General features: G+C 42.7%; 1 protein-coding gene across 2 annotated transcripts; it reads right to left on the bottom strand.

The window, feature by feature from the left end:
* Positions 1-486: 486 nt before the first annotated feature.
* On the bottom strand, positions 487-22,683 carry LOC103394247 (inactive phospholipase C-like protein 2). Of its 2 annotated transcripts, XM_008331476.3 has the most exons (15): positions 22,245-22,683; positions 12,694-12,795; positions 12,414-12,563; positions 12,151-12,311; positions 11,030-11,501; positions 9,534-10,751; positions 8,908-9,157; positions 8,535-8,821; positions 7,936-8,139; positions 7,066-7,141; positions 5,403-5,512; positions 5,115-5,300; positions 2,518-2,610; positions 2,112-2,177; positions 1,685-1,750 (listed from the first exon to the last, which is right to left on the bottom strand). In XM_008331476.3, the coding sequence occupies exons 1-12, from the start codon at positions 22,473-22,475 to the stop codon at positions 5,118-5,120; spliced, it is 3,444 nt and encodes a 1,147-aa protein (XP_008329698.1). In that variant the 5' UTR covers positions 22,476-22,683; the 3' UTR covers positions 1,685-1,750; positions 2,112-2,177; positions 2,518-2,610; positions 5,115-5,117. The 2 variants fall into 2 exon arrangements, 1 of the variants encoding a protein (XP_008329698.1); XR_523119.3 differs by lacking the exons at positions 5,115-5,300; positions 5,403-5,512; positions 7,066-7,141; ... (7 more) ...; positions 12,694-12,795; positions 22,245-22,683 and adding exons at positions 487-593; positions 1,019-1,122; positions 2,868-3,014.
* Positions 22,684-23,553: the final 870 nt, after the last annotated feature.

The raw sequence follows: 23,553 nt of genomic DNA, 5'->3' as shown, positions 1-23,553 counted from the left end.
AAAAGAACAACTCTTTTCTTTGTTGAACACTTCCGTTAGACAACTGGACATGAAATTTTGAGGTGGCCTAACACACCAACGTACCAAAACCATTCTGATGAGGATTACAATGACCCAGATGACCCCAACAGGAGGGGCCTGGAGTTCCTTTATTTTTGGTCCCACCCACAGTATATATTTGCTGTACTCCCCTCCACCAGTTAGAACTGAAGAAGCCTCTTGGATGAGAGGTGAAATGTCTTATTGAGAAGATTTCACGTCCACTTGCCTAACGGAACTCTTCAACCTTGACCTTGATGACTGAGAATCTTCATAGACAACTCTTTTCTTTATTAACCTTCAAAAACTAAAAACTCTGGTTTCATTTTTAAGGTTAAAAACAAAACTCTTCTCTGGGCGTTCTCCTTATGCCCAGCCAGGTGTCATTCTGATGACTTCATTTATAACATTTTTCAACAACTGTTATCACATCAACCATTTACATAAGCGTTCTCACCTTGGCGGTGTTGTCCTTTCAGGCACTGATGAACATGGTGAGGTCTACAGACGTCTGGATGGTGTTGATGTGCTCCTCAGCTTTCTTCAGGACTTCTCTGGAATATTTACAAAACAAAGTTCCTCATTATCACAAGCTCCACAAAACATACTGTCTGTGATTCAGTACTTCATTTCTATTATTCCATCCATCCATCCATTTTCATCCGCTTATCCGTTACCGGGTCGCGGGAGCAGCAGTCGCCACCCAAATCACACTGCACCGTACCAACCCCCCAAACCTTCCTGCAGGTGGTGAGTCCACTGGAAGGTACCAACCGCCCTAACCGGGATTCGAACTTACCCAGGAGGTGAACCCTGGGGTTCCACACTAATGACAGAGACATTGCCTCTGGGCCAAAGCGCCACTCATTTCTATTATACTGTGTGCAAACTATTTCTTTAGCAGGAAGCAGTGTACTATATGCAGTCTCGTTTCTTTTACAGAATTAATTTATTTATGTTGTGCGTGATGATTACCTACCGATCTGTTGTGGATCTCACAGGTCGAACAAGTTCATGAAACATCCCATCTGCTTGTCTGTGGAACACACGATGATGGTGCCGATGAAATCGAACCTGTGTTTTCTGAGGGCAGATATTAAAAAAAGGGACACGGAACAAAAATTTTACACCAAAATATAAAACACGACACAAAATCACCCAAAATACATTTAAATAGTCATACACTATGTCTGCTGGAACCACCTACATAGCTAACTGTTTATTTAATTTCCTTATTTCACTACTCAACTATTTACACTGTGCATATATTATGTATTTATTCACATAACATCCTTAAAATTATACTTCTGCTAATGCATATATATCATGGGTATAATGTGGTATACTTTACTATACATGCACATCATACCAATTTAATTTAGAATAACAATAGTACAACAACTATATAACAGAGATTGCAATCAACAACACCACACATGGCAACAATAATTACCTACTAATCTATCTATCTACTTCTAACATCCACTGTTGAGATTTATTTATTGACAGTGTGCTGCTACTCATGTTTGTATTTTAATGTATTTGACCTATTTGTGCGTTTTTATTGTTGTTTTGGTGCTGTTCTGCAGCTGGAACTCCCGAGGAATTCAGAAACTTCTATCACATGCATTTTCTTTTCACCCACTGATCTCGCAGTCCCACGGTCGACAGCTGTCATCAGTTGATCCTGTCAAGACATTTTTGGTGTCCCCTGAGAAGAGCCAGTTAGGGAACGTAGCATGTATCGTGGCAGCAATTGATGAGTGTACGCTGGGGTCAACTGTGTCAGGATTACACATTTACTTGGTACAATAACTGTCAGACAATTCATCACAATATTACAATTATTATGCTTTTATTGGTTTTACAACACTGTGTTGTTGCATGACAACATCACATTTAATGTCACTGTTGCAGCATGCCAGTCTTCTTTAGTTTATTGAGTTCATGTTCACTTTGGTTATATTTTCTGACGCTACATTCTTATCATTCTTAATTATTAGTGATATCAACTTATGACATCCCTGGTGAAGACACGGCAGCATACCGAGCTAAATAACATCACAGGATACAGTCGCAGTCAACCCACTGCACTCCCGTGTGTCCGTTGTAGGTACCGAGTACCACACGTTGGCCACCTGTTTGGGGAGACATTGTTGAAGGTAAATATTAAAAGGATTCAATGCAATCATGGCTTCACTTCAAAGTTATTGCTTTGCTCTACACTACTGGTGCCACCAATAACCTCAGGAAGAAATCCATGTTGCACTACTTTCCTTTTAATCTGAATGAAACTACATCAATTCTACTGGCCTCAGTCGTGTCCACTTTTCTTGATTACAGTATGATTGTCATATCACACACTGTACAGCATATTGCCTGATGTTTGTTACACAATTGCAAGCATGTTCACGTGGACATTCCATATTCTTCACGCCAAACTAATTACTTATCCTATAATCATTTCGTATCACTCACTGGATCTTTAGCGACGGAAAACTGAAGGTCTCCTTCTCCGTTGTACTTGATCTGAGTGGTGGACCCTTAGTGGCCCTGCAGCAGGATGGGTTTCTGTACAGAAAAGCAATATTTGCAAGTTAATGTCATATTTTCCAAAAAGGTGCATCAGCCCAGCTTTAATTATTTACCACGACACCTCCATGTTCATTATTTAGGACGAAATACTAACTACGAATCACTTTAATTTCTAACAAAAGCTAACGTTAGCTGCCGAGACACATATGCTAGCGTAACTTGCACTAACGGTCTCGACCGAACGACTACCATTTCAAACAAAATACAACCGACAATTGTTTTCAAAAACTCACCATTTCAATCAATCACATGTAGTTACCTTGCCCAGGTTTTTAGATGAACGCCCGCTGGAAGCCCAAACGGCTAACACTAGCCGAATCCACAACCGGAAATAAGGCCCGTACAACGTATTCCTATTTCCGTTACACAAACGTTCCAATATCAGCGCGCCCCCTACGGTTGACCGCTGAGATTCACATTCTTTTATTTTTCTTTTATTTTTAGTTAGTTTAGTCTCTTAGAACTTTTTCTTTGATAGAAAGAGCGTGCTTTGACGACTGTAACAGAAAAGCTCATTGGTGACAATCTACAAAAATAACTATCCAACCCATTTTGTCATAATACTTTGAGACTGGCCTAGAATTTGAACCCAAACTTACAGGTCCCCCATTCTGTGTCACTCTCCATGAGCTAACCAACCATATGCAATGAACTCAATGAAACCTGTATTTGTCATGGAAGGTTACTGTTGTAAAGCATAACATTTAAATTTCAACAACAGCATTTGACCCTGCACGCATAGGATCCTCTCTTATAAGAACTGCACTGATCAAAATGTTCAAATGGAGCTGTTAGTTTTACCTTCATTAATTTGTATGTAAGTATTGGTCAAAGTAAAGCAGATAATCTTCTTCTATGACTTACTTTTTTATTTTATGATATAGCCTATATATTATTTTATTCTTTGTCTATACATACAGTATGTGCATATATATGCATACATAATCAGAGAAACCATATAACACAGTGGCGTGGTGCAGTTGCCTGCAGTTTAAAACTCGACTGCCGTTACCCAGGTGCGTCCGTGTTAACTGCTGAGTAATGTGAAGTTGTGACTGTGGCAAGCAACGATTGGGTCCCATCGCAATTGCATTTCGGCGGAAGTGGGACTATGTTCCGCTTGCATTAACAAGGTTCCCCTTTACACGCCTTGAAAATGCCTCGTTACACCATTTACCATTTAATTTATTAGTTTATAAATGTATTGGTTAATTTTGTTAGATGTTTTTTTATCTTTATATCTAACATATAGTTTTATATCTTAGATATCAAGGAAGAACAAACACACAACCTGCCATTTAAAAACTGCTTTATTCATGGTCCAGATTTCCATCGTGGAGTTTAGCCATGTTAACCATGAGCCTTCACAGAGCACGTCAATTCAATCCACTGCACTGCAAGCTAGTTTCTGGAATGTTCACTGAGGATCAATAACTTACATAAAATATTCTTGGCAACAAAATGATAAAATACTACATAATTAATAAAATACTGTACATTGGTTGAAAATCAATTCGATCACTGCCAACTGACAATATTTGTCCCCTCGAGGTGATAGATGTTAAGCAGTTGATCAGTATGGCAGGACAGCTGCTTCAGGAGAATATAAAAATAAAGAATACTGTATGTACCAGGAGGGAAGTGAGAGATTTGGACAAGATGATGCTCAGTTGACCAGAGGGGAGAGAGGGCTGTGTTTGCTCCCAGCTGATTGGTGTACAAAGACTTTCTCTACTTGATATGGCTCAGTGCTGGAGCAGCTCAGTGAAACACTGTACAAAGTGCCAACATTTACTATAAAACTGGCTGCCTGTTTTTCCACCACACTTGTGAATGACACACAGCATACACATTGCACAAAAGAAGAGGATCATCGGTGTATATACATATATGTGTACTACAGTAGCTACAGCTGAACACTACCTTCGGATAGACCTCACATCTCATTGGTCTTCTGTCCTCCAGGGCTCAGTGTTGACACAGAAGCTGCATTTTCAAACATCTCATTGGTCTTCTGTCCTCCAGGGAACTGTGTGCTCTGTGTGCATATGTCTTTGGCCTACATTCTTTGTTTTTCTCTGTGATAAAACCAAATACACACCTAATACTTAATCTGCATAATGTGCAGGGAGTCTTCAAGGAATTTGATGTAACTTGACAAGTCAAGGAGATCAAATTTGTTAGTAAAGGTCTTATGGTCTTGTTTAATTTAAGGCCAGAAGTTTAAAACTCATCAATCACTGCCTTGGACCATCAGGTTCGTATAAAAAAAGAAATCTGTCAAGGTTTGGGGAATGAATTGCTCCTGGCGAGGGATAAATTAACTGTTTTGGATCATCTGAACAGGACGCAACAAACACTTTATGGACGTGCTGGCCTTATGCACAATCTAATTGGCTTATAATGTTGAAGTAATATCATGAGGAGGGTTGCTCTCAGCAGCTAAAATTGAGACGTGGTTCATTCTGCGTGTCCTTTACCCATCATGCCGTGCCTCCACGAGCTCCTGTGGCAGTTTTGTCATCCTGGCCTTTTCGTATTTGGGACCTCACTCTTGTCACGCCCTGACTTTCTTTACTGAGGTTTCCAGTCAGGGCAGCGTCATGGACCTGTTTCATGTTCTCCTGGACTTCAGCCTTCGCGCGCTTCAGCAAATCCGCCTGACCCTGGGTGTACAAACGAGAACACGTGGTCAAAGAGAGGGGCGTATTCAGCATAGGACGTTGGGATTTGATGTTGACGTAAGTGTGTGTTTGAGAGCCTCTCACTTTGAGGATGGTGATGTTCCAGCTGAAACTTTCCAGGGCTCGACTGACTTTGCGACCTTTCAGCCCTTCTTTCACTGCCAGACTCTGTAGATTCTCGTGGAACTCCATCGCTAACAAAACACAAAACCTCATTATGTCATGAAGAACAGTTCATCGACAGGTAAAAACCAGACAATTTTTTTTTACAAATACATGGAAAAATATAATTAAACAAAATTTTAGAAAAACAATAAAACTGTGGTCAGATTTATTTTCCATTACAGCATTTTAATTGATGACTAGAAATGAAGGTGAAGCACTTCCTGTAACATATCGCTCTGCCCCGGAGGATAATTTTTCTTGCTGGTTGCTAAGCAACTCCATTTCTTGTTCCTATACTGTATAATGTGTGTATATAATGTGTTCATGCCAGTGAATCTGCACGTGTGTGTGTGTCTCTGTTTGCACATTTTCAGGTTGTCTACACTTGCACATCGCCTGTGTGTGACTGCAAGGTCCTCAGCTCAGCATGTTTTAATCCCTGGGCTCTCATCGATGGCTCGCAGGGATGTGATGTGTGGCCTGTCTTAACCCACTTGTGGGTTTCCATGGAAACAGCGGGACGGCCAGAGGAAGTCAGACACACAACAAATTAAAAAAAACTCAGGGCACGCACCCAGTGTAGCCCGCGGTCTGACTTTGATGACTTCTCTCTGTATAATTCTTTGTAGCTCAGACTGCTTCCTGTCACTGTGGTCACTGATGACGCTGAAGTCATTTTTTCACAGAACTGTCATCCAGTATGAAGTTTGAAAAAGTCTGGCCACGGCTTAAGTCAAATATTTAGGAGGAGAAATTAACCAGGGGTGTGTAAACCAAAGTTTTTTTTAATTAAATATTTGATAATGTAAAAATATCCAGGGGTCAACTGCAGCAGAAAAGTTGAAGGCCAAACTGATTTGGGTTCGTGTTATATCGCAGTGTTTCTAGTCAGAGTCTGAGACACAAGAAAAAACAACCTCAGTACGTGGCTGCCTGGTTCACTGGCAGTGCCAGCAGTTGGGCAACCTCTGAGGGTGGGTTCAAATCCAGGTGTGGGTACTGTTGAAGTTTAATTTTTATTCCTAGCAACACCGACCTTTCATGACAAATATATACGTTCCACCACAACCACAGTAAGTGGCTGGTTGGCACAGTGATGGTGGCACAGGCTGGGAACCCTGTGAGCGTGGGTTAAAAGCCTGGTGTTCTTTGCTGCTGAAATCTAAAACTTATTCTTTACACCAGTATCCTTTTATGACAAATATACTTTCCACCATGAACACTGTAAATAGCTGGTTAGCTATTTTATATTTTATTTTATTAGGCCCAAGTCAGGCCACATTTTACTATGACAAAAGGTGTTGGGTAGCTCCTCCCCTGACTCCTCCCACTACCAGAATTGTAGTCTGAATAATGGGAGGAGCCATTGAGTGTAATTCTACACACCAATCACTAATTGGATGTAATGACTGCAATACAATAAAATAAGAAAAAACCAAGTCCAAAAAAAAAAACAAATTTCCAACCTTTACCTAGTGTCTTATGTTCATGTCACCAACTAAAATACTTGCACAGCCTTGTCTCTCCTCATTGTGCTTACATAATAACACACTCTACATATTAACTTCTGTTGAACAAACACCTGTCGTCTGTATGTGCATGATCCTGTCGTAGATCCCGTCAGAGAAGTCCATCACCGCTCTGCTGGCCTGGACCATCTGCACACAGGAAAACAACTGTTAGTCTCACCATTAATGTGTTTTATTCTCTTGTTCTTCTTCTCGTGTTTCTGCATATCACATCCGAAGCATCCCACATCCTCCCTCCCAAAAAAAAAAAAAACACAACCCAGGGGACATACTGATGTTGCATTGCACTTGCGGTCATAATTTCACCACATAAAGGGGACCAAAGGTTGTAGTGTTTTCTCCTGACTGTAGGTGGTGATGTCAAACAACAGAGTTTTATTAAAATTGCCCCTTTACCCTTACATAAACACACACAGCGAGATGATCCAGCTTTACGGCCTGACTCAGCCACAGATGACTGGGGACTGACCTTTCTTGCCCTTGTTCTCTGTGTTTGTTTGCCTGCAGCGGTTTTGTCCCCTGAAGCTGGGATTCACTTTCAGACGTCATTACATAAATTAACTACAGTTACATAAAGCTTCTCCTTGCCCAATAAATGCCTGCAGTTTATTTGTCTGGAAAGAGGTGGCAAATGAAGGCCAAGGTGAGGATGTCACCGCTGCGTTTATGAGCCTTGTTGGGGCCATACAAACAGGGAGGTTGTCTGCTACATAACAATAAGAGCTCTCTTTGTGTTTGAGAACAAGCTTTTCTCTGGGAGTTGGATTTTCATTGTTAGGTCAAGTACACAGGACACGGGAAGTACTGCAGTGATTTGGGTTCTGCTTCTCTTTTGTTGATTCTTTCCTTCCTTTTGATGCCATTGTTATGCACCTTCACCCGACATGAGCACGGAAGTGTTGTTTAGTCTCTTTCCTTCTTACCATCTCGTAGGTGGAGACGACCTGACGAAGGACATCGGGGAGAGGCCCTTGAGGCTCCAGGGTGGGGTAGTGATCCCGAAGTTCAAACAGCAGCAAGGGCGCCCCCTCTGGTCCAGCCACTCTGGAGCTCAGAGCCAGAATGCACTGCATCAGATTAGAGACTGCAGACACTCCACACAGCTCCCTGAACACTGCTACAGAGTTCTGATGAAGTCAGAAAAAAAGAAGGAGAAGATGGATAAAAGAAAAAATGAACATGTTTCATTTTTTTCATTTTATGACTGTGATGAAAAATGAATGTGCGGGCTATGAAAGTATATTAAAAAAAAAATCTGTGTGTGCCGGGCTTCAATTTTCATCTCTTTCTTCTGTCTTCCCTTTACACACACACGTAATCAAAAGCCAGTGCTGCTGCAGAACTATCTGTCTTTTTCCAGCTAGGGGTCAGCTTTTCTGCAGTTGTGCTGTTGTTGGAGTTTGAACTGAAATGGTAGTAATGGAATATACTGAAGGCAGAAAGCCCTAAAACTCAACGACCCCACGGCTGATAAACAATCACTAATAATGATGGTATTTTCAAATGATCAAAGTTCTCCCACCTGCATGTTTGCCCTCAGATCAGTGGCTTCTCTCAGCATTGGAGCAACAGTCTTAAAGACCTCGTCCACTGCTCTGACACCCAGGTCCCTGAGGGCTGTGTAGTCCCTGCCTTTTCTGGCCTTCCGTACAGAGAGGCCTCGTTTGTAAGGCTTCCCTCCTCCCCTACGATCGGTCAGGGCGACGTGAACAAACAACCTAGCGTGTGGGTGTTCCTCTCCTGTCAGAGACTGCAGTGGAACATGACGGTATCCTGACTGGACGCACTCCAAGGCAATGGAGTACTGACCTGTGGTGAAAGAAAAAAAAAATCACAATTTGACTGATAAAATGTTAACTTTGCTCCGATTATATCTTCGTTATCCACGTGCTCACCTATAAAGTCGTCCCCGATGAAATCATCGTCGAGCGCAACGAATCGGACCATGGCGAGCTCTGGCAGATTGATCTGAAACTCAAAGCTCTCGTCGAACACGGGGTTGTCTCCGTTTTGGGTCACGGTCCTGGTGCGGCGCTCTGTGCAGTCTGCTGGGATGCCGTGGATCTCCACGTAGACGTAGGGGTCTACAACGTCCCCTTTAGCCCCAGAGCCTCTGGGTTTGGGCAGGTTCTGGCCACTAATTACCTAAAGGATTGTGATGCAAATTATATATATAAATATATATATATGTATTTGTTTGTTAACCCTAACCCTCAATTACATCAGAAACAGCGGTACAAGAGTAGCAGATACTGGTACACAAGCCTAGAGTGCCCTCTAGTGGCTGTCAGTGTGAAAATAACAAACATGTAAAATTATATTTTTTAATATATAAGTCGCACCTGTGTTTAAATTGTAAACCCAGCCAAATGCTGAAAAAAAAGTGACTTATAGTCCAGAAAATATGGTAAATTTATGTAGGAGTAGGCTGTTTTACACTTAAAAAAATCACTCCAAAGTTAGATTAGATTAGAATATTTTAGTTGTACATCTATTACACTTATATACAACACCAGCCCACCTTGACATGGAGCAGCTGCGGAGACACGCCAGGCACTGTGTCTCTGGTGTCGGCACTAAAATATGACACCTCTTGCCGCATGATGGCCGGCCGCAGAACGAAACCACAATTACCGTTCTGCCTGAACCAGGCCGTGTTCAGGTCCATCATCAGTCCCGCCGTCTGAAAATTCATAGACACAATTTGGCAGCCACACTTCCACAGGTCCTGAGGGTTCATGTTGCTCGAGTCAATACGCATAGGGCTGGGGTAAACCCGGGACAGGAAATGCTTGTTGTGATTGACAAAGTTGCCGGGGCTTTCACCAGCGAGCCGCACAGCCAGAGACTCGTGGAAAGAGCAAAGTTCCCAAGGCTTTTGGCTTTTGGATGAGGTTTTAAAGTCAACGAAACTCACAGAGTGACAGAGAGTTACTAGGTCGGACAGCTCCTCCAAGAGTTGGAACTGCTTAGCGCAAAGATGGGGGCGCTCACACTTAGATGTCAAAAGAAGGCTTTTCTGCAGTGTGTCTTTGTCTCCTCCACCACTTGCTGCTGCTGCTCCACCGCTAGATTTTATCCTTTGACACATCTCTGCTCCTTCATCCTCCTCACTAACCTGCCCATCCTCCTCGGTGTACCCCGGCCCACGCTTTTTACCCTTCAGTAGAATTCGATGTCTTAATGCCTCTGGGGACGGCAGGTAGGAGTCCCCTTGAGCTGGAGGCGTTGTGTACAACTTATTCCCTAGAATGCCTGTGAAATGTTTCCACATCTTTCTCTGCTGCCGTATTGAACAGTGGTTCTCAATACAAATAATTAGAGGATAGTCTGATGCAACAAATGCAAATCTTCCTATGGCCTCCAAAACAGAGCTCAGCACCAGCGGCGGCGAAAGGGTGTGGCCTGTGCACACCACTGGTTCGTCATCGGTTCCATCCCAAACATCCACCTCCACACAACGGCAGCCCATCTTAAGGGCCCTGATGTAGCCCGACACGTCAGAAGGACCTTTGAACTGGTCCTCGATGAGGTAGGTGTTGTGGGAGGCGTTGATGTAGTAGTGGGACAGAGGCTGGCTCATGTCCTGGCACACAATGTCATGGTCCCTGTCAAAGAGGTGGCAATCCGCTGAAGTAAGGTAGCTGGTGAAGCCGTCCAAAGACATGAATCCCTGCTGCCGCCCTTCTTCTGAAGGCTCATGTGATTGGATGAGCTTCAGACTTGTCTCCTCCGTCACCTTGAAGACACAGAAGAGGACCAAGTCATGAGGGATGACTTGAATCACTGGGACTTGACAGTGCACATACATACACTTGTTGTCTATGCCAGTGTTTCCCAACTTTTACACCCATATTGTAAACGTCACAAACCTTCGCGACCCAAGTCAATAGACATTATTCATAAACTTCTGGGAAACATAATGCGAGGCGACCCAAAAAAAAAAAAAACTCTTGCGACCCACCTGGGGGTCGTGACCCAGTCTTTGGGAAACAATGAACTGTTTACGTCACTTACTTGCATTATACCCTGCTCAGCCTCAAGGAACCGCATCACGTCTTTGGTGTCCAGGTACTCTTTGTTGCTGGAGAACTGCACTAACAAAAAGTAGATCTCGGGACGTGTGCAAAAGTCATGAAAGACCTCGATGAACTCCTGCTTGGTGACGCGTTCCCTGTGTTCGGCTTGTCTCTTGACTTTCATGTGATCTTTAACACCAGGCACGTTGTCCGGCGTGAGCCCGCTCGTCTTTTCCCTGACTCTTTGAAGCTCTTTAAACCTGTGCTCCACTTTACAGCTGCTCACTCCGGGGTTCACGCTCAGAATCAGCTTCACGGCTGACTGAAGGCGGATCCCTTCCTCTGCGTCGCTGCTGTGTCTGTCCACATCAGCAGCAGAGGAGAACAGCTGCTCTAACCAGCCGAGACGAAGACTGTCCTGACTGCTGGAGAGCATGTCCAAGGCATGTTTCCCATACTGCATCAGATACCTGGAGGCAAATGTGAGGTGAGAGGAGAGTGGTTTAAGACAGTACAGTTCCAATTTCACCACAGATTATTTGCCGACACTTTAAGCACATCGGTCAAATCTGTTACAGACACATGACATTTGCAGACATGGCCTTTCGTAATGAAGAGGTCTCGGAGGACTAAAAAAAATAAATCAGCCGACTGAGACTTCACAGTTCATTAGAATCCAATCAATACTAGAGAAAACTGGAACAAAAGCAGGTCGGAGATTTACTGTCAAAAAAAAGAATGAAACAGCTGCACACAACATGGAGAAGGTAAATATTTTTCTTTTTTTTTGCTAATTTTAATAAACTTACTATTTAGAAATCAAACTATAATAACCCGTGGCTTATTACAATTGTGCATTATGCTTGACAGCTAGAAAAATCATTAGCATTTTATGAGCGGAGAACATCTGTAATTGAGATTAGTTAAGTATAGTATCGAGTATTAAAAACATATACAAATGATCTGCTCTGGTAGGCCAACATTGGACCATGCACCTATTTTTAAGTGAGATATATTTATAAAATTTCAATGTGTTTTTTTTTTAGTTGGTAAATACTCCTTATTTTGGGTACAATTTGACATTGTGTTGCCGCACAACACGTCTTTAGTGAGACACACCTTAGTCCAGTCACCCAAATGTTTGCAACTTCCGCAGAGTTAGCCACCAGATCCAGGTTTTCATACAGGTCTCCATAGACGATGGAGAACGCACAATCCTCTGAAATTTGCTCGTAAACTCCACTGGTGCGGAAGGTTTCTGTGTTGCGACCCGTCCTTACCTGGAATTGGAGAGAAGGAGGGAAATAACAAACAAACGTACTAATAAACAACCACTGGCGTTAGTTGCGCAGCAGCTGAACAGAGAATATTTGAACAACGACCTCTCTGATGGCAGAAAGACAAATCCGGGCTTTGTCTGACTCCTTCTTCGACGGCTCCCAGCACAGAGCTTGAAGGCCGGTGTCCAGCATGTAGTAACGTTGGTAAACTCGTGAGTTCGGTCGGATTTTCTTCAGCTCGCTGCCCTCAACCTGGAAGCAAAAATAAACGACGGGGACATTGCTTTAATTTATATTGCTTCTGAACATGTTTTTGAACAAAGGGATCATGTAAATGATGTAAATGACATCAAAGCCTTTATGTCACGTAATGAGGTCACACCATTGAGTGAATACAGTCGGCGGCGCTGCTGATCTTCTTTTCTGACAGACTGCTGCTGAAGGACACCGTCTTCTTCCTCTCTCGTCCTGCTCGTGACCCGTCCTAATGGAGAGAGGTCAGAGATGATAAAATGACAGGAGAGAAAGACAGAAAGAGAGAGAGAGAGAGAGAGAGAGAGAGAGAGAGAGAGAGAGAGTAGGTAATGAAAAGAAGCCCAACAGGTCCATCTGAAGATGGCCAGTGATCCCACTAAGACGTAACCTTTCCTTAAGGATGACAAACGCATTCGCTCAGAGGAGAGATCCCAGAGGATTACAGAGCCATATATCACCTTATGTAACTATACAGATTATTTGGACTACAATGTGGAGCCTCCTCCTCTCAATCTGTTATTGTTTTCCTGATAACAGGCTAAAAGCCTCTGCATGCCCTTGCCCTTCACCGGTCCACCATTAATCATACCTAGACAGAGGCAGCAGGCTTCAGCATTCTGATTCTGCCTCTCCATAACAGCACAGGCACCCAATCAGATTATCTGAGCTCATCCATCTGCCTCACTGGGCGATCAGATGTCAGCCCACAGAGAAACCTCCACTTATAGATAACAGCACACGTGTGGGCAATGTTATTTCATTAGAAATATATTAGAGTCCAAGGTAAATGAAATTAAAGATGTCGTTCAGGCTTATCTAAAGCAGGATAAGCAGAGACAGACATCACTGAGGCTGATTCATTTCCTAGTAGAGAATCATGCACTTACATACTCCGTATACTGTACTCCTCTTTGATTTTCATTCTGTTCAAATATTTAAAGTGAATTCATGTTCTACAACAATAAATGTGAGTCAAAAAAGTGAGTCATTAGCATAGATGTTATAAAACATGACATCCTTTTCTGTAAAGACGTGGCTCACGGGCCAGATGAAGACCACTGGAATGCCAAATGAGGGTCAGTGATTTATGCAAAATATCCATTATCTTTTTTTAGTAGGCTGTACAGTCAAATCTGGTCTAGACTGAATGTGTTTGTAAATCTCCCAGCAATATTTATTCAGATAAATAAAGTATATTTTTTACACTGAGAATATTCAGTGTTGATAAGAGAATACACCTGAGGTCAAAACCACTGACAAGTGTAATGAAAAACATTGACTTTTTTTTTCTTTGCAGTGAATCAGTCAAGTGGTGTGATGTACTGAGCAGAAAATGCACAGTCTGACCTTGGTTTGTGTTCTGTTAAAAATTGGCACGCTCAAGTATGTGAGTGACTTTGAAGAGGAGTAAAGACGATAAATACAGAACAGAAAACAGAAAAAAAAGAAGCAGATTGTCCAGGTTGTTATATAGGGATTTGATTAATAATTCCAGTACTTTTAAAATGACAAATTGAATATTTCTTGGTTTAGATTAATTACTTACGGGCTAATCATCATTTAAAATGAATACTTAACACCAGAGAACACTCCACAGCATAACTCTCTCTCTCTCTCTCTCTCCAGTCAGCGTGTTCCCATAATGAACTCAGGAGCACTCGGATCTTTAATGAAAGAAGAGAAGCGAAGCACTCGGTGTGTCAAAGAAATCTAAGGGATATGAAAGACCAACCCCCCGAAGAGAGAGAGAAAAAAAAATGACCCGTGTTCTGTTTCATCTAAAGAATACAAATGAATGTGTGAAAGCACAGGCATAATTTACCCGAGGATGAAAAGGTTCCTCTCCGAGGGATGTAGCAGCAGCATCCAGCCGGCCTCCATCGCCCTCATTAGAACAGACATGTGTTTCCAGACACCTATTGTTTTTATATTGTTTATGTAGATGCTGTGCTCCACCCGTCATCTAGGTGCCATAATAGGAAGGCCCTTCTTCAAATTGCATTGGTGTGCATGACGGTCAGTTTAGGATCAAGAATGAATAGAAATGGTGTTACGTAAGGTAGATAACTGACTTGGCCAACTCATTGATTAAAAACGTAGCCACTGCTAACACCTCCAAGGTTCCCGCACAGCATCAGCAGGAGAATGACTGGTAATTAAATCATAGTTTCCATTCATTTCCCCCCTTTTAAGCAACTGATTTTAAAAAGCAGCTCAGCATGTGAAAATGTTGAGACCCAGAGTGAGCCGCAGCCCAGACCAAAGCTCAACCAAAGCTAATCTTCTAAACACAAACACATGTGAGCCGACGTGGGAAATATCATTTCATCAACCGCACGTCTCGGTTGGTCTTTCATTTAGTGCAGCATCAGCAGCCACAGTGTACACAGCAGAGGCGGTGACATCTTTACACCAGGGGGCACCAGTAAGATGATATTTTTTTTCCATTTTACTAATTCCATCATTTGGTTTAGTCACAAATACAACAAACAATTGTGAAACATATACATCTAGAGTACACACTGTGAGTACAACACACATATTTATAAATTTGGATTCATCCACAAATCACAACTGCGATTATCAGATTCAAATTTTTTATTATTTTTCACCCTGGTCTAATCTCACTCATACTCAATTTCTGCGTCCGTAAGAGGAAATAGAAGTAATTTCACCTTCGTTTTACACAATGTACCAGTTACAATGACAGAATGTCCTAATGTGTTGCATGTGTTGTTGTGATTAAATTCACCAGGCAGCATTATTTTTCATTTCACTATTTTTAAACTAATGCTTAAATGTACATTTTTAAAGGTGAGTGAAAAAATAAACTTCACGGCACAGGGTCCTCAGCTGTGGCAGTGGAGGTCAAGGCCCTAGTTTAAAAATAAAACATACATCCAGCATCAACTGTTAGGCGGGCAAAATACTGTGTTTTTGTACTATTTCATTCATTCGACCCTGATGTCCCTGTGTCAAGCAGAGGGTTTTTTTCTGTCAGTTTAACACTTTCTGCATGGATGTGAGGAACAGTGGTCACCATGCACCAGAACAACACATCACTGACGAGTTGCGCAGCATTTCATCTAAATTATGCAGATTGGATTTACACAAATTGAATTGAACACCCCCGCCCCTCCCCCCATCAGTCACTTTGATTCATGGAGATGTTACTCCTTCATCAGTATAAATATCTATAGGTGTGTTTCCACCGGCACATCTGCATCACTGTTCCATATTTCAATTTATTTCCTCCTTAAATCTTTACAAATAAACGTCTTCATGAAATTTGATTTATTTTAGTGCATGAAAAACGAAGGGAACTTGTGTGTTTGTGTGGGCGTGTGAGCTTTAGTGCAATTATCTCACGTACAGTGGCTTCTCCGGCTCGTTCCCCTCTGCTAACCTGCACAGTAAATAACTGACAGTTTCAGGCAGTTTCAGAGTTCAAACACTCAGGGTCTGAATGAATGATTCCTTAAACAGGAGCTACAAACAGGAGTAAGGCCGAGCTTCAGCCCATGAATACATTTTCACCCACACGCCACTTAATCTTTGTCGGGGTGTTACGTTTCTCTCTACTCTGTATTTCTCACACGAGTTCTCAAAACCGCCAGTGAGGTTCAAAACAGGAAATAGCCTGTCAGGCCCTAGCAGAGAGCTTCCTGTGTCTCCACTGAGACAAGTGTTTTCTGGGCGATAACAGAAGGACACCGTCAATGGAAATAAGTAAAGAACAACTACAGTACTTGTTGTTGGAGGAGCTAAAACCAAACAACCGACCGCATTTCTTAATAAAATCATATCATAAAATGTGTCACTCCGCTACCCTACCATTGTGGAACATGAATAAAATTGATATCTTTCGATAGTAAAAAGCCGAATTAAAAAAATAAACATTTAATCATTTCGCTAATCTTTAATAATGCAAATATAATAATTTCTTTGCAATTATTAAAGGTTGGGTTTGTTTGTTTGAAAATAAATGTTACACAACACGAGTAGATCTCAGCTTTTATTTTGTAAAAGTAGCTCTTGGAGAATTAAAGGTCAGAGACCCCTGTTTTACATGATGCTCAGCAGCATCTGTTTATCTGAATGCAACAAGCAGCACTCTGTATTTACACGGCAAAGATGTGTTGAACTTTAACAGAAGGATGAGCTACCAATGGGTCTGTGTGTGTTTTTGACAACAGGTGATTCATGTGATGTGGTTTAACCCAGCAGTTTTACCACTTGAGCGGTGCTACATACAGTAGTGGGGTGCAGTGAGTCAGAGTGGATGTGTGGTGTGGGAGGTGATTTACAAGAAACGGTGAGATGCAGACTGAGAGTAAACTGTCTGGAACTCTGACGCTCTCCCTTTTTTTATGCATCGAATAACTTTCTTTTTTCACACCTATTGTTGAGTCTTCTTTGTTGGTTTATAGAGGACGGGAAAAACATATACATCTACAAACAAATAAGTTCCATTTAGTTTTAACAATCAGGAAATATTTACTGTATATTCTGAGCTATTAGTCGCACTGTTTTCCATCCTTTGTATTTCTTTGAGGATTTCATAAATAGACAGGATTAGTCTCACGGGGCACTGGTTCAGTTTTGACTCGGTGAAGGTGATTCAGATTCAGTGGCCGCGCATGTCTCCAGATCTTTAATACTAATGAAGAACTGTGACATCAAACAGTTCATCAAAGATCACTGTCCATCCAACATCCAGGATCTTAACGCTGCTGTGCTCAAAAGACCTCAGAAAAGACAATATTTGGTCAAGCGTGTCACAAGAAGGGATTTGTCTTAATTAGGACACACTTTGAAGATAATTCTGCTGTGCACTGAGACCAGGACACTGAGGTTAAACAGGGCAAAGGCAAGACATTGCTCAACTGCTAAAAATAACAATTGAGTAAAACACTGAGGGTCTGACTGTAAAAGCCCTGCCCCTGTGGTAAACAGTGCACCACATGCTCTTTCACGCATGAAACCTCCAAACTTCCCTGCATGCACAAACAAGGCGTGCACTGCAACGGTAGAAAAAAAAAGTGTTTCTCCGTATCTAAGAAATAACTGCGATTCAACTCGACAAATTTAACAGATGAACTTCCTGTATGTAGCACCAAGAACCACCAAAAACGGGCGGTTGTAGGAGAGCGAGCGTGAACGTGACGACTAGAATAATGTGTGAGGTTTAACACGCACATCACTACTGCTGATTTAATTTTGGTTGTGAGACAGGCACGTACTCAGACACACACTCACACACACAGTGCTCAGAAAGGCTGTGAGTGAGTGTGGGTCACAGTTAGTGACGAGGGTTTCACTCCGAGCTGCGCTGCTCTGGAGATGTTGATTGAAACTGCAGGAGCTGCTCAAGGCTGATTTGACTCACACACTCCCAGCATCCCCGGCTGTGTACCGCTGACCTCATGAGACTCATGTTGTTCCTGCAGTCTGCACACTCTGAACACAGGCACACACGCTATAGTAGATAACTAGAGACAAAAAATGAAACACAAAACTGTATAAAGTATTTATGAAAGCAGATAGCTCATTCTCCACTATGTCAACACATGTACATGTTGGATAAGGCAACATGTCCATAAAATATGTATCAATAATTTATTTATACCCAAATCAAACCAAACTGACCCAGGATCAGCCAAGGGTATGAGTACTTTCCCCTATGTCTGTGGAATACTGTAGTACTGGGACCTACGTACAAGGAACCTGCAGACAAATCCAAGATGCATTCCACATGTTGAGCCACATGTATAGATCCCACCTGGGGTGTCAGCAGTAATACACATGTCAACATGAGCTTCTATTCATATATACACATGCATTACATGGTGTAACACTTGCAGGAACACATCACTGATTCCTGACATGACGCTGTCTTTGTGCAGACTTGCAGATGTTATCTCTGCTTCAAGGAACACCTATTCTGAGTCAGCGTATACCTGTCGGTACTTTCTGTAACACGGTCGATCTTGATAACAACTCACAACCTACAAACCGAGAAAATTTTAAATCCTCACAAATAAGAAGTGAAACATTGATATAAAAGTTCCTCTCCTGCCCATTTCTCCTTCTTCTAACAGACTGTGAGCCACAGACCCTTCCTGACTAATCAAACTGCGACAGTAATTTGAGGCCAACCCAGCTGTGTGATCAGCCCATTAACAACATTAGCTACATGTTGAAGTCTGTGGTGGTTTAGTGTTATGTGTATTTGTAAAAGTGACGGTGGTTCATGACACCTGTGAGGGTGAACTGAAAGGAAAGATATGTGATGGTACCTCACAGGCTCGTGTCATGAGTGTGTAGTGAATGAACGTAAGACTCTCTGAATGGTAAAACTGTTAAGGTGAGCGGTCATTGGTACCGGACAAAAGAACAAAGCATCTCCGTCTGGTCTTTGCAACAGTTCCTCCTCTCAGCTTCCAGCTGTTATCAGGCAGAGGATGTTTATGTGATTTAAGGGCAGAGCTCTGACAGGAGCACAGACAGGAGGGGGACGGGGGAGGGGGGCAGTGGGGTCTGCACAGTGTAACCTGTTATTGCAGACCTATCAAGACTGAAGTACATCAAGTGTTCTATATTTACAAACACAGTACACAGTACTATACGGTACTTGGCTGTTGAAACTGGCACTTAAAGTGCAAGCAGAAATGATATTTTTTTACCAAAACCCCTGACCAAGTCAAATTTGCATAATGTGTCCACTGTGGGGCACTCTTGTTCCTCTATCTGTCTAGTTTTTCTGGGCTGTAAAGTGTATCTGTTTCTGCTGAAGGTGCAACTTCTCAGACTCTCACACATCTTAAAGATTACGAAAAACTGAAAAAAACAACTGTTTGTGTGTGTGTGTGTGTGTGTGTGTGTGTGTGGGTCACATTTAAAACATATGTCCTGAGAGGACACCTGATCCTCCATGCACATCAAATGAGGCGGAGTGAATCAGAGGAGGCCCAGAACACTAATGAAACACAAGGCTACTCTGATTAACTCAGTTGAAACAAAGATGACACACACACACACATACTGTACACACACACACACACAGGCTGGACACAAGTCCCCTGACTCCTGTTAACACCAGTCTGGAATGTCATGTTTCCTGTTTATCTGCCTACATACCAGCCAGACTCCTATTGTGAGGAATCCTGAGTCTGAAACCTCCAAGGTTCTTAAGCAAAGAGCAAAACAAAGCAGAAAGGTGGGCTCACGTCCCTCCAGCCTCCAGCTCCGAGGTCTCACCACAGCCTCAGGAGAGAATGATTAGCAAACGCAGGCACGTTCACGGTGAAGGCACAAATGCGTGTGCGGCGCTGCATGACGTGGACCCCCGGTCACTGAACACTCTCAGGATCTAATGTGCTCACTGAATTTGAAAGAGTCCAACACGGCATCATATCAACAGTACATGTCTGTTTCACTACACTGCAGTAGGCTGTGCAATTTTTTGTTGTTTATTTGTTTTAAAATTATTATTTAGCTATTTCTTACTTCTACTTTAATATAACTATTCTCACCACATTTGTCAGTACTTTTTTTGGCCAATTATGAACTACCGTATTCACAATATTTTTAACCTACATTTGGAGAACTGTTAGCTTAACCCTAGTCGTAATTTTTGACTATAAATCTGAGAACAACACGTATTGTTTTTGTTGGCTACCTCTTCAAAACACTTCAGGCTGAACAGGAACACAATGAGTTTGTGTGACTCTCACAGCCTGGCTTGACCTTTATAAAAAATGATGTTGCATAGACAACTTTAATATGATACAGAGACATAAAAAAAATCCCCCTGTCATCATTGTTTTGTGCAATTTCAGTTGTTTTAATGTCACTTTGCCCCAGCCTCTGCTAATTGTTGACTGACATTATATGTGGTCTCAGCGTAATATGGCTCTATTTGTTCTGCACAAAATGTGTGCAATCTGTCAGTAAACATCCACCGACTGCCTGGACTCTCAGTACGAGGTAAAACAGAACTCTGCTGCTGCTGCTCTGACGCTGCCTTCAGGAGAAGCAACACATGGGGTGGTCTTTAAAGAGTCGGGTTCTTCTCTGAGTGACTGCTGTCGTCCTTTTGACTCCAATCAGCCCATTGTTGTCTGAGCTCAGGCATCAACAGGTGTTCTCCACAGATCTGCTCCTCAACACCCACTGCTTATTTCTCATACTGTCTTTTCCCTTCACCAGGTCTACATGCAGCTGAGGAGTTGCTACTACCATATCGTGTAATTTATTAGACTCAGTTACTGAGTGCAGGGGGCACGCAAGGGTCAGAGGTGAAGTCACATGACCGCTCACCAACCGCTCATCTCTTGCAACACAAAACCGTTCAAGGAAATTAGCTAACTTCCTGTTGGAGCCAAATCGCACGCAGGGATGAAGCCACGTTAGAGGAGACGTGTCTTTGCAGGCAGGATCTCTGAAGACGCACGACGAAGAGTGCCGATCGATGAAAAGACCTGGTGTGCCTAAAGGCAGGGACCGTGAAAGGGCAGGGACGGTGGAACGAGTTATTGATTGAACATAAAATGTAGACAAGTGTGATGTTTCTATAAATATATTTATATATTTATATATATATATACTGTGATATATGAGCGCAGGGTGAGGGCGAAAGAGGAGTTAATTGGGAGGTGACATTCAACAGAGGGGAGAGCGCGTTCATTTTCTCAGTTTAATCAAAGGCAGCCGGTGGTTTCAGTTATGACTTCCTCTTCCTTTGTGCTAATAGGTGACATGCCTGCTGTTGTTTGGCTGGCACTAGAACAAGAACAAACTGACACACACACACACACACAGTGTGTGTAACTATTCCTTCTGGGACTCTGCATTGGCTTCGTCCAACGACACAGTCATAACCACAAAACTAACTCTTTGACCTCTTGGCTTCGACTTGGTCTTAATTCTACATTTCTATGATCGTGTTTTTGTTCCTTCAAAACACTGGTAGAATCAGTAACCATGGCAAAAAAAAATGGTCGTGATCAGGTACCAAGATAATACAGTGATGGTGAGACATTTAAATGTCAAACTCAGCAGCACGGCATCCTAGGTGAGATAAGGTGGAACCGACCACGAGAAGGCAGTGCCACTGAGCGTAAACTATTTATTTTCAGACTGTGGTTGATTATGTCAGGCTATTTCAGGAACATGTAGGCGTGTGCACGGATACAATTTTTATTTTATGACATCAGGACCTGTCATAAAGGCCGACCTCGTCAGGACCAGGATTTCCTCTGGAGACTACAGCATTAAGTTAGGATTGAAATTAGAGTCGGATCAGAGTTAAGGATTAGGATTAGGCGTGCTGTGTATTCGTTATGGTTGAGGTTAATGGTGGAAGGCTACAAAAGGGTACAGAATCCAGTATTTGTGTACTGTGTATGTGGGCATATATTACAGCGACTCAACTGATGTTATTGGTTTTTAATTCCCATGGAATCAGCTCTAAATTCCTGCAGGGGCTTGTACAGTGTTATTGTGTAATTCATTACTGTCTGTCTTTTATCCCAAGACAATGTCTTGCAGGCATATTTATCAAACAGATGTGTAACTTTATTTAGTGTTATGATGTTTTCTCCAAACTTGCATTTTTATGATTTTTTTATTATTATTTTGCATCATTATATTCCAAAGAGGTTAATTTCGTCCTACCTTGATCAGACTGCTGCGTCGGGGAATGGCTTTGGATGCTGTCTCCGAACCCTCCCACGTCGAGGACTCACCGCTGGACTGGTTCTGGACCTTCTTCACGGTGTCTGACCCGCTGCAATTCCCGTTGGACACCGGTTCTCCTCGGTGCGTCTCCGGGCTCGTCCCTGACGCAGATTTCCAACCAGCAACCGGTGGCGAGACGGAGCTCTGCTTGTGACCGTAATCAGCCATGATGACAGTGACACTTGTGTTGGTTTGTGCGCGCGTGCGTGTGTGCGTGTGGTCCTCAGTGTTTCTGACAGCAGCAACAGTGAAGCTCCCACCACAACACAGCTGCACACGGAGACAGCAGCAGCGGACCGAGGTGTGCCATGGCGTGACGGCTGGCTGACTGTGCGCCAACAACCGTGCAAACTCTCTCTTCCTCCTCCTCCCCTCTGTCAGCTATCTCCTCCTCCTCATTCTCCTCCTCTTCCTGAGCAGGGGATGACATGACAGCAGGAGACCGACGACACACCCCCCTCTGGACCTCCTCCGCCGTGAATCCCCAGTCATTAACCACATGGTGACAGCGGGAGGTGAGAGCCTGCGTGGATGAAAAAACAGCAGATAAATTCCTCCTCCACAGCCTCCGTCGGATTATTCTGACATAAAACACTTCTGAAGTGCTCGTGTGCACGTATTCAAGTCAACCACCGGTGTGTAGCAGCTTTGCAATAGAATCAGTTTGGGATATTTTTGTACTGTAGCTGCAGCATAAGCACATCACGTGGGGGCGGTGTCCTTTGGGTTTCATGATTCTCCATTAAAAATAATGGGAACATGTCATTGGCGCAACAGCTCTGGTCTAGTCTTACCTGAATTCACTGTTCTCTAGGTGTGCTGCTGCACTATTGTACTTTAATGAACACATCCTGAGTACTGCAATATCTGTAAATAATTTTCACATGTACACGTACGTGGTGTAAGATTAATGGCTTGTATTAAACGTAAGTTTATGTTAGTTGATAAATTCTAATGCATCTTTCATCTCTCTCCGTCTGGGTCCAGCTCTGTGGTGTTATTGGGCGGCGGCAGCAGCAGCAGTGTAATAAAGCCATCATCTGTCACTGCTGTGTAGGACAGATGAGTGGGTGGTTTTGCTTCTGTTTGCCTTTTAGGCTAAATTAACCACTGCTCTGTCTGATAGACTAAGGTGGCCCTAATAAAATGGTCCAAATGTTGCAGTGGTTTTGTAGCTACTCATAAAAACCAAATTTAAATAATCTTTTTTTTTTATCTGCATTTTTCTCTAAATCAAAAAGCTTCT

The sequence above is a fragment of the Cynoglossus semilaevis genome, chromosome 18 (genome assembly GCF_000523025.1).
Source record: "Cynoglossus semilaevis isolate Cse_v1.0 chromosome 18, Cse_v1.0, whole genome shotgun sequence".
Classification (NCBI taxonomy): domain Eukaryota; kingdom Metazoa; phylum Chordata; class Actinopteri; order Pleuronectiformes; family Cynoglossidae; genus Cynoglossus; species Cynoglossus semilaevis.
This window is presented reverse-complemented; position numbering and strand designations above follow the sequence as displayed.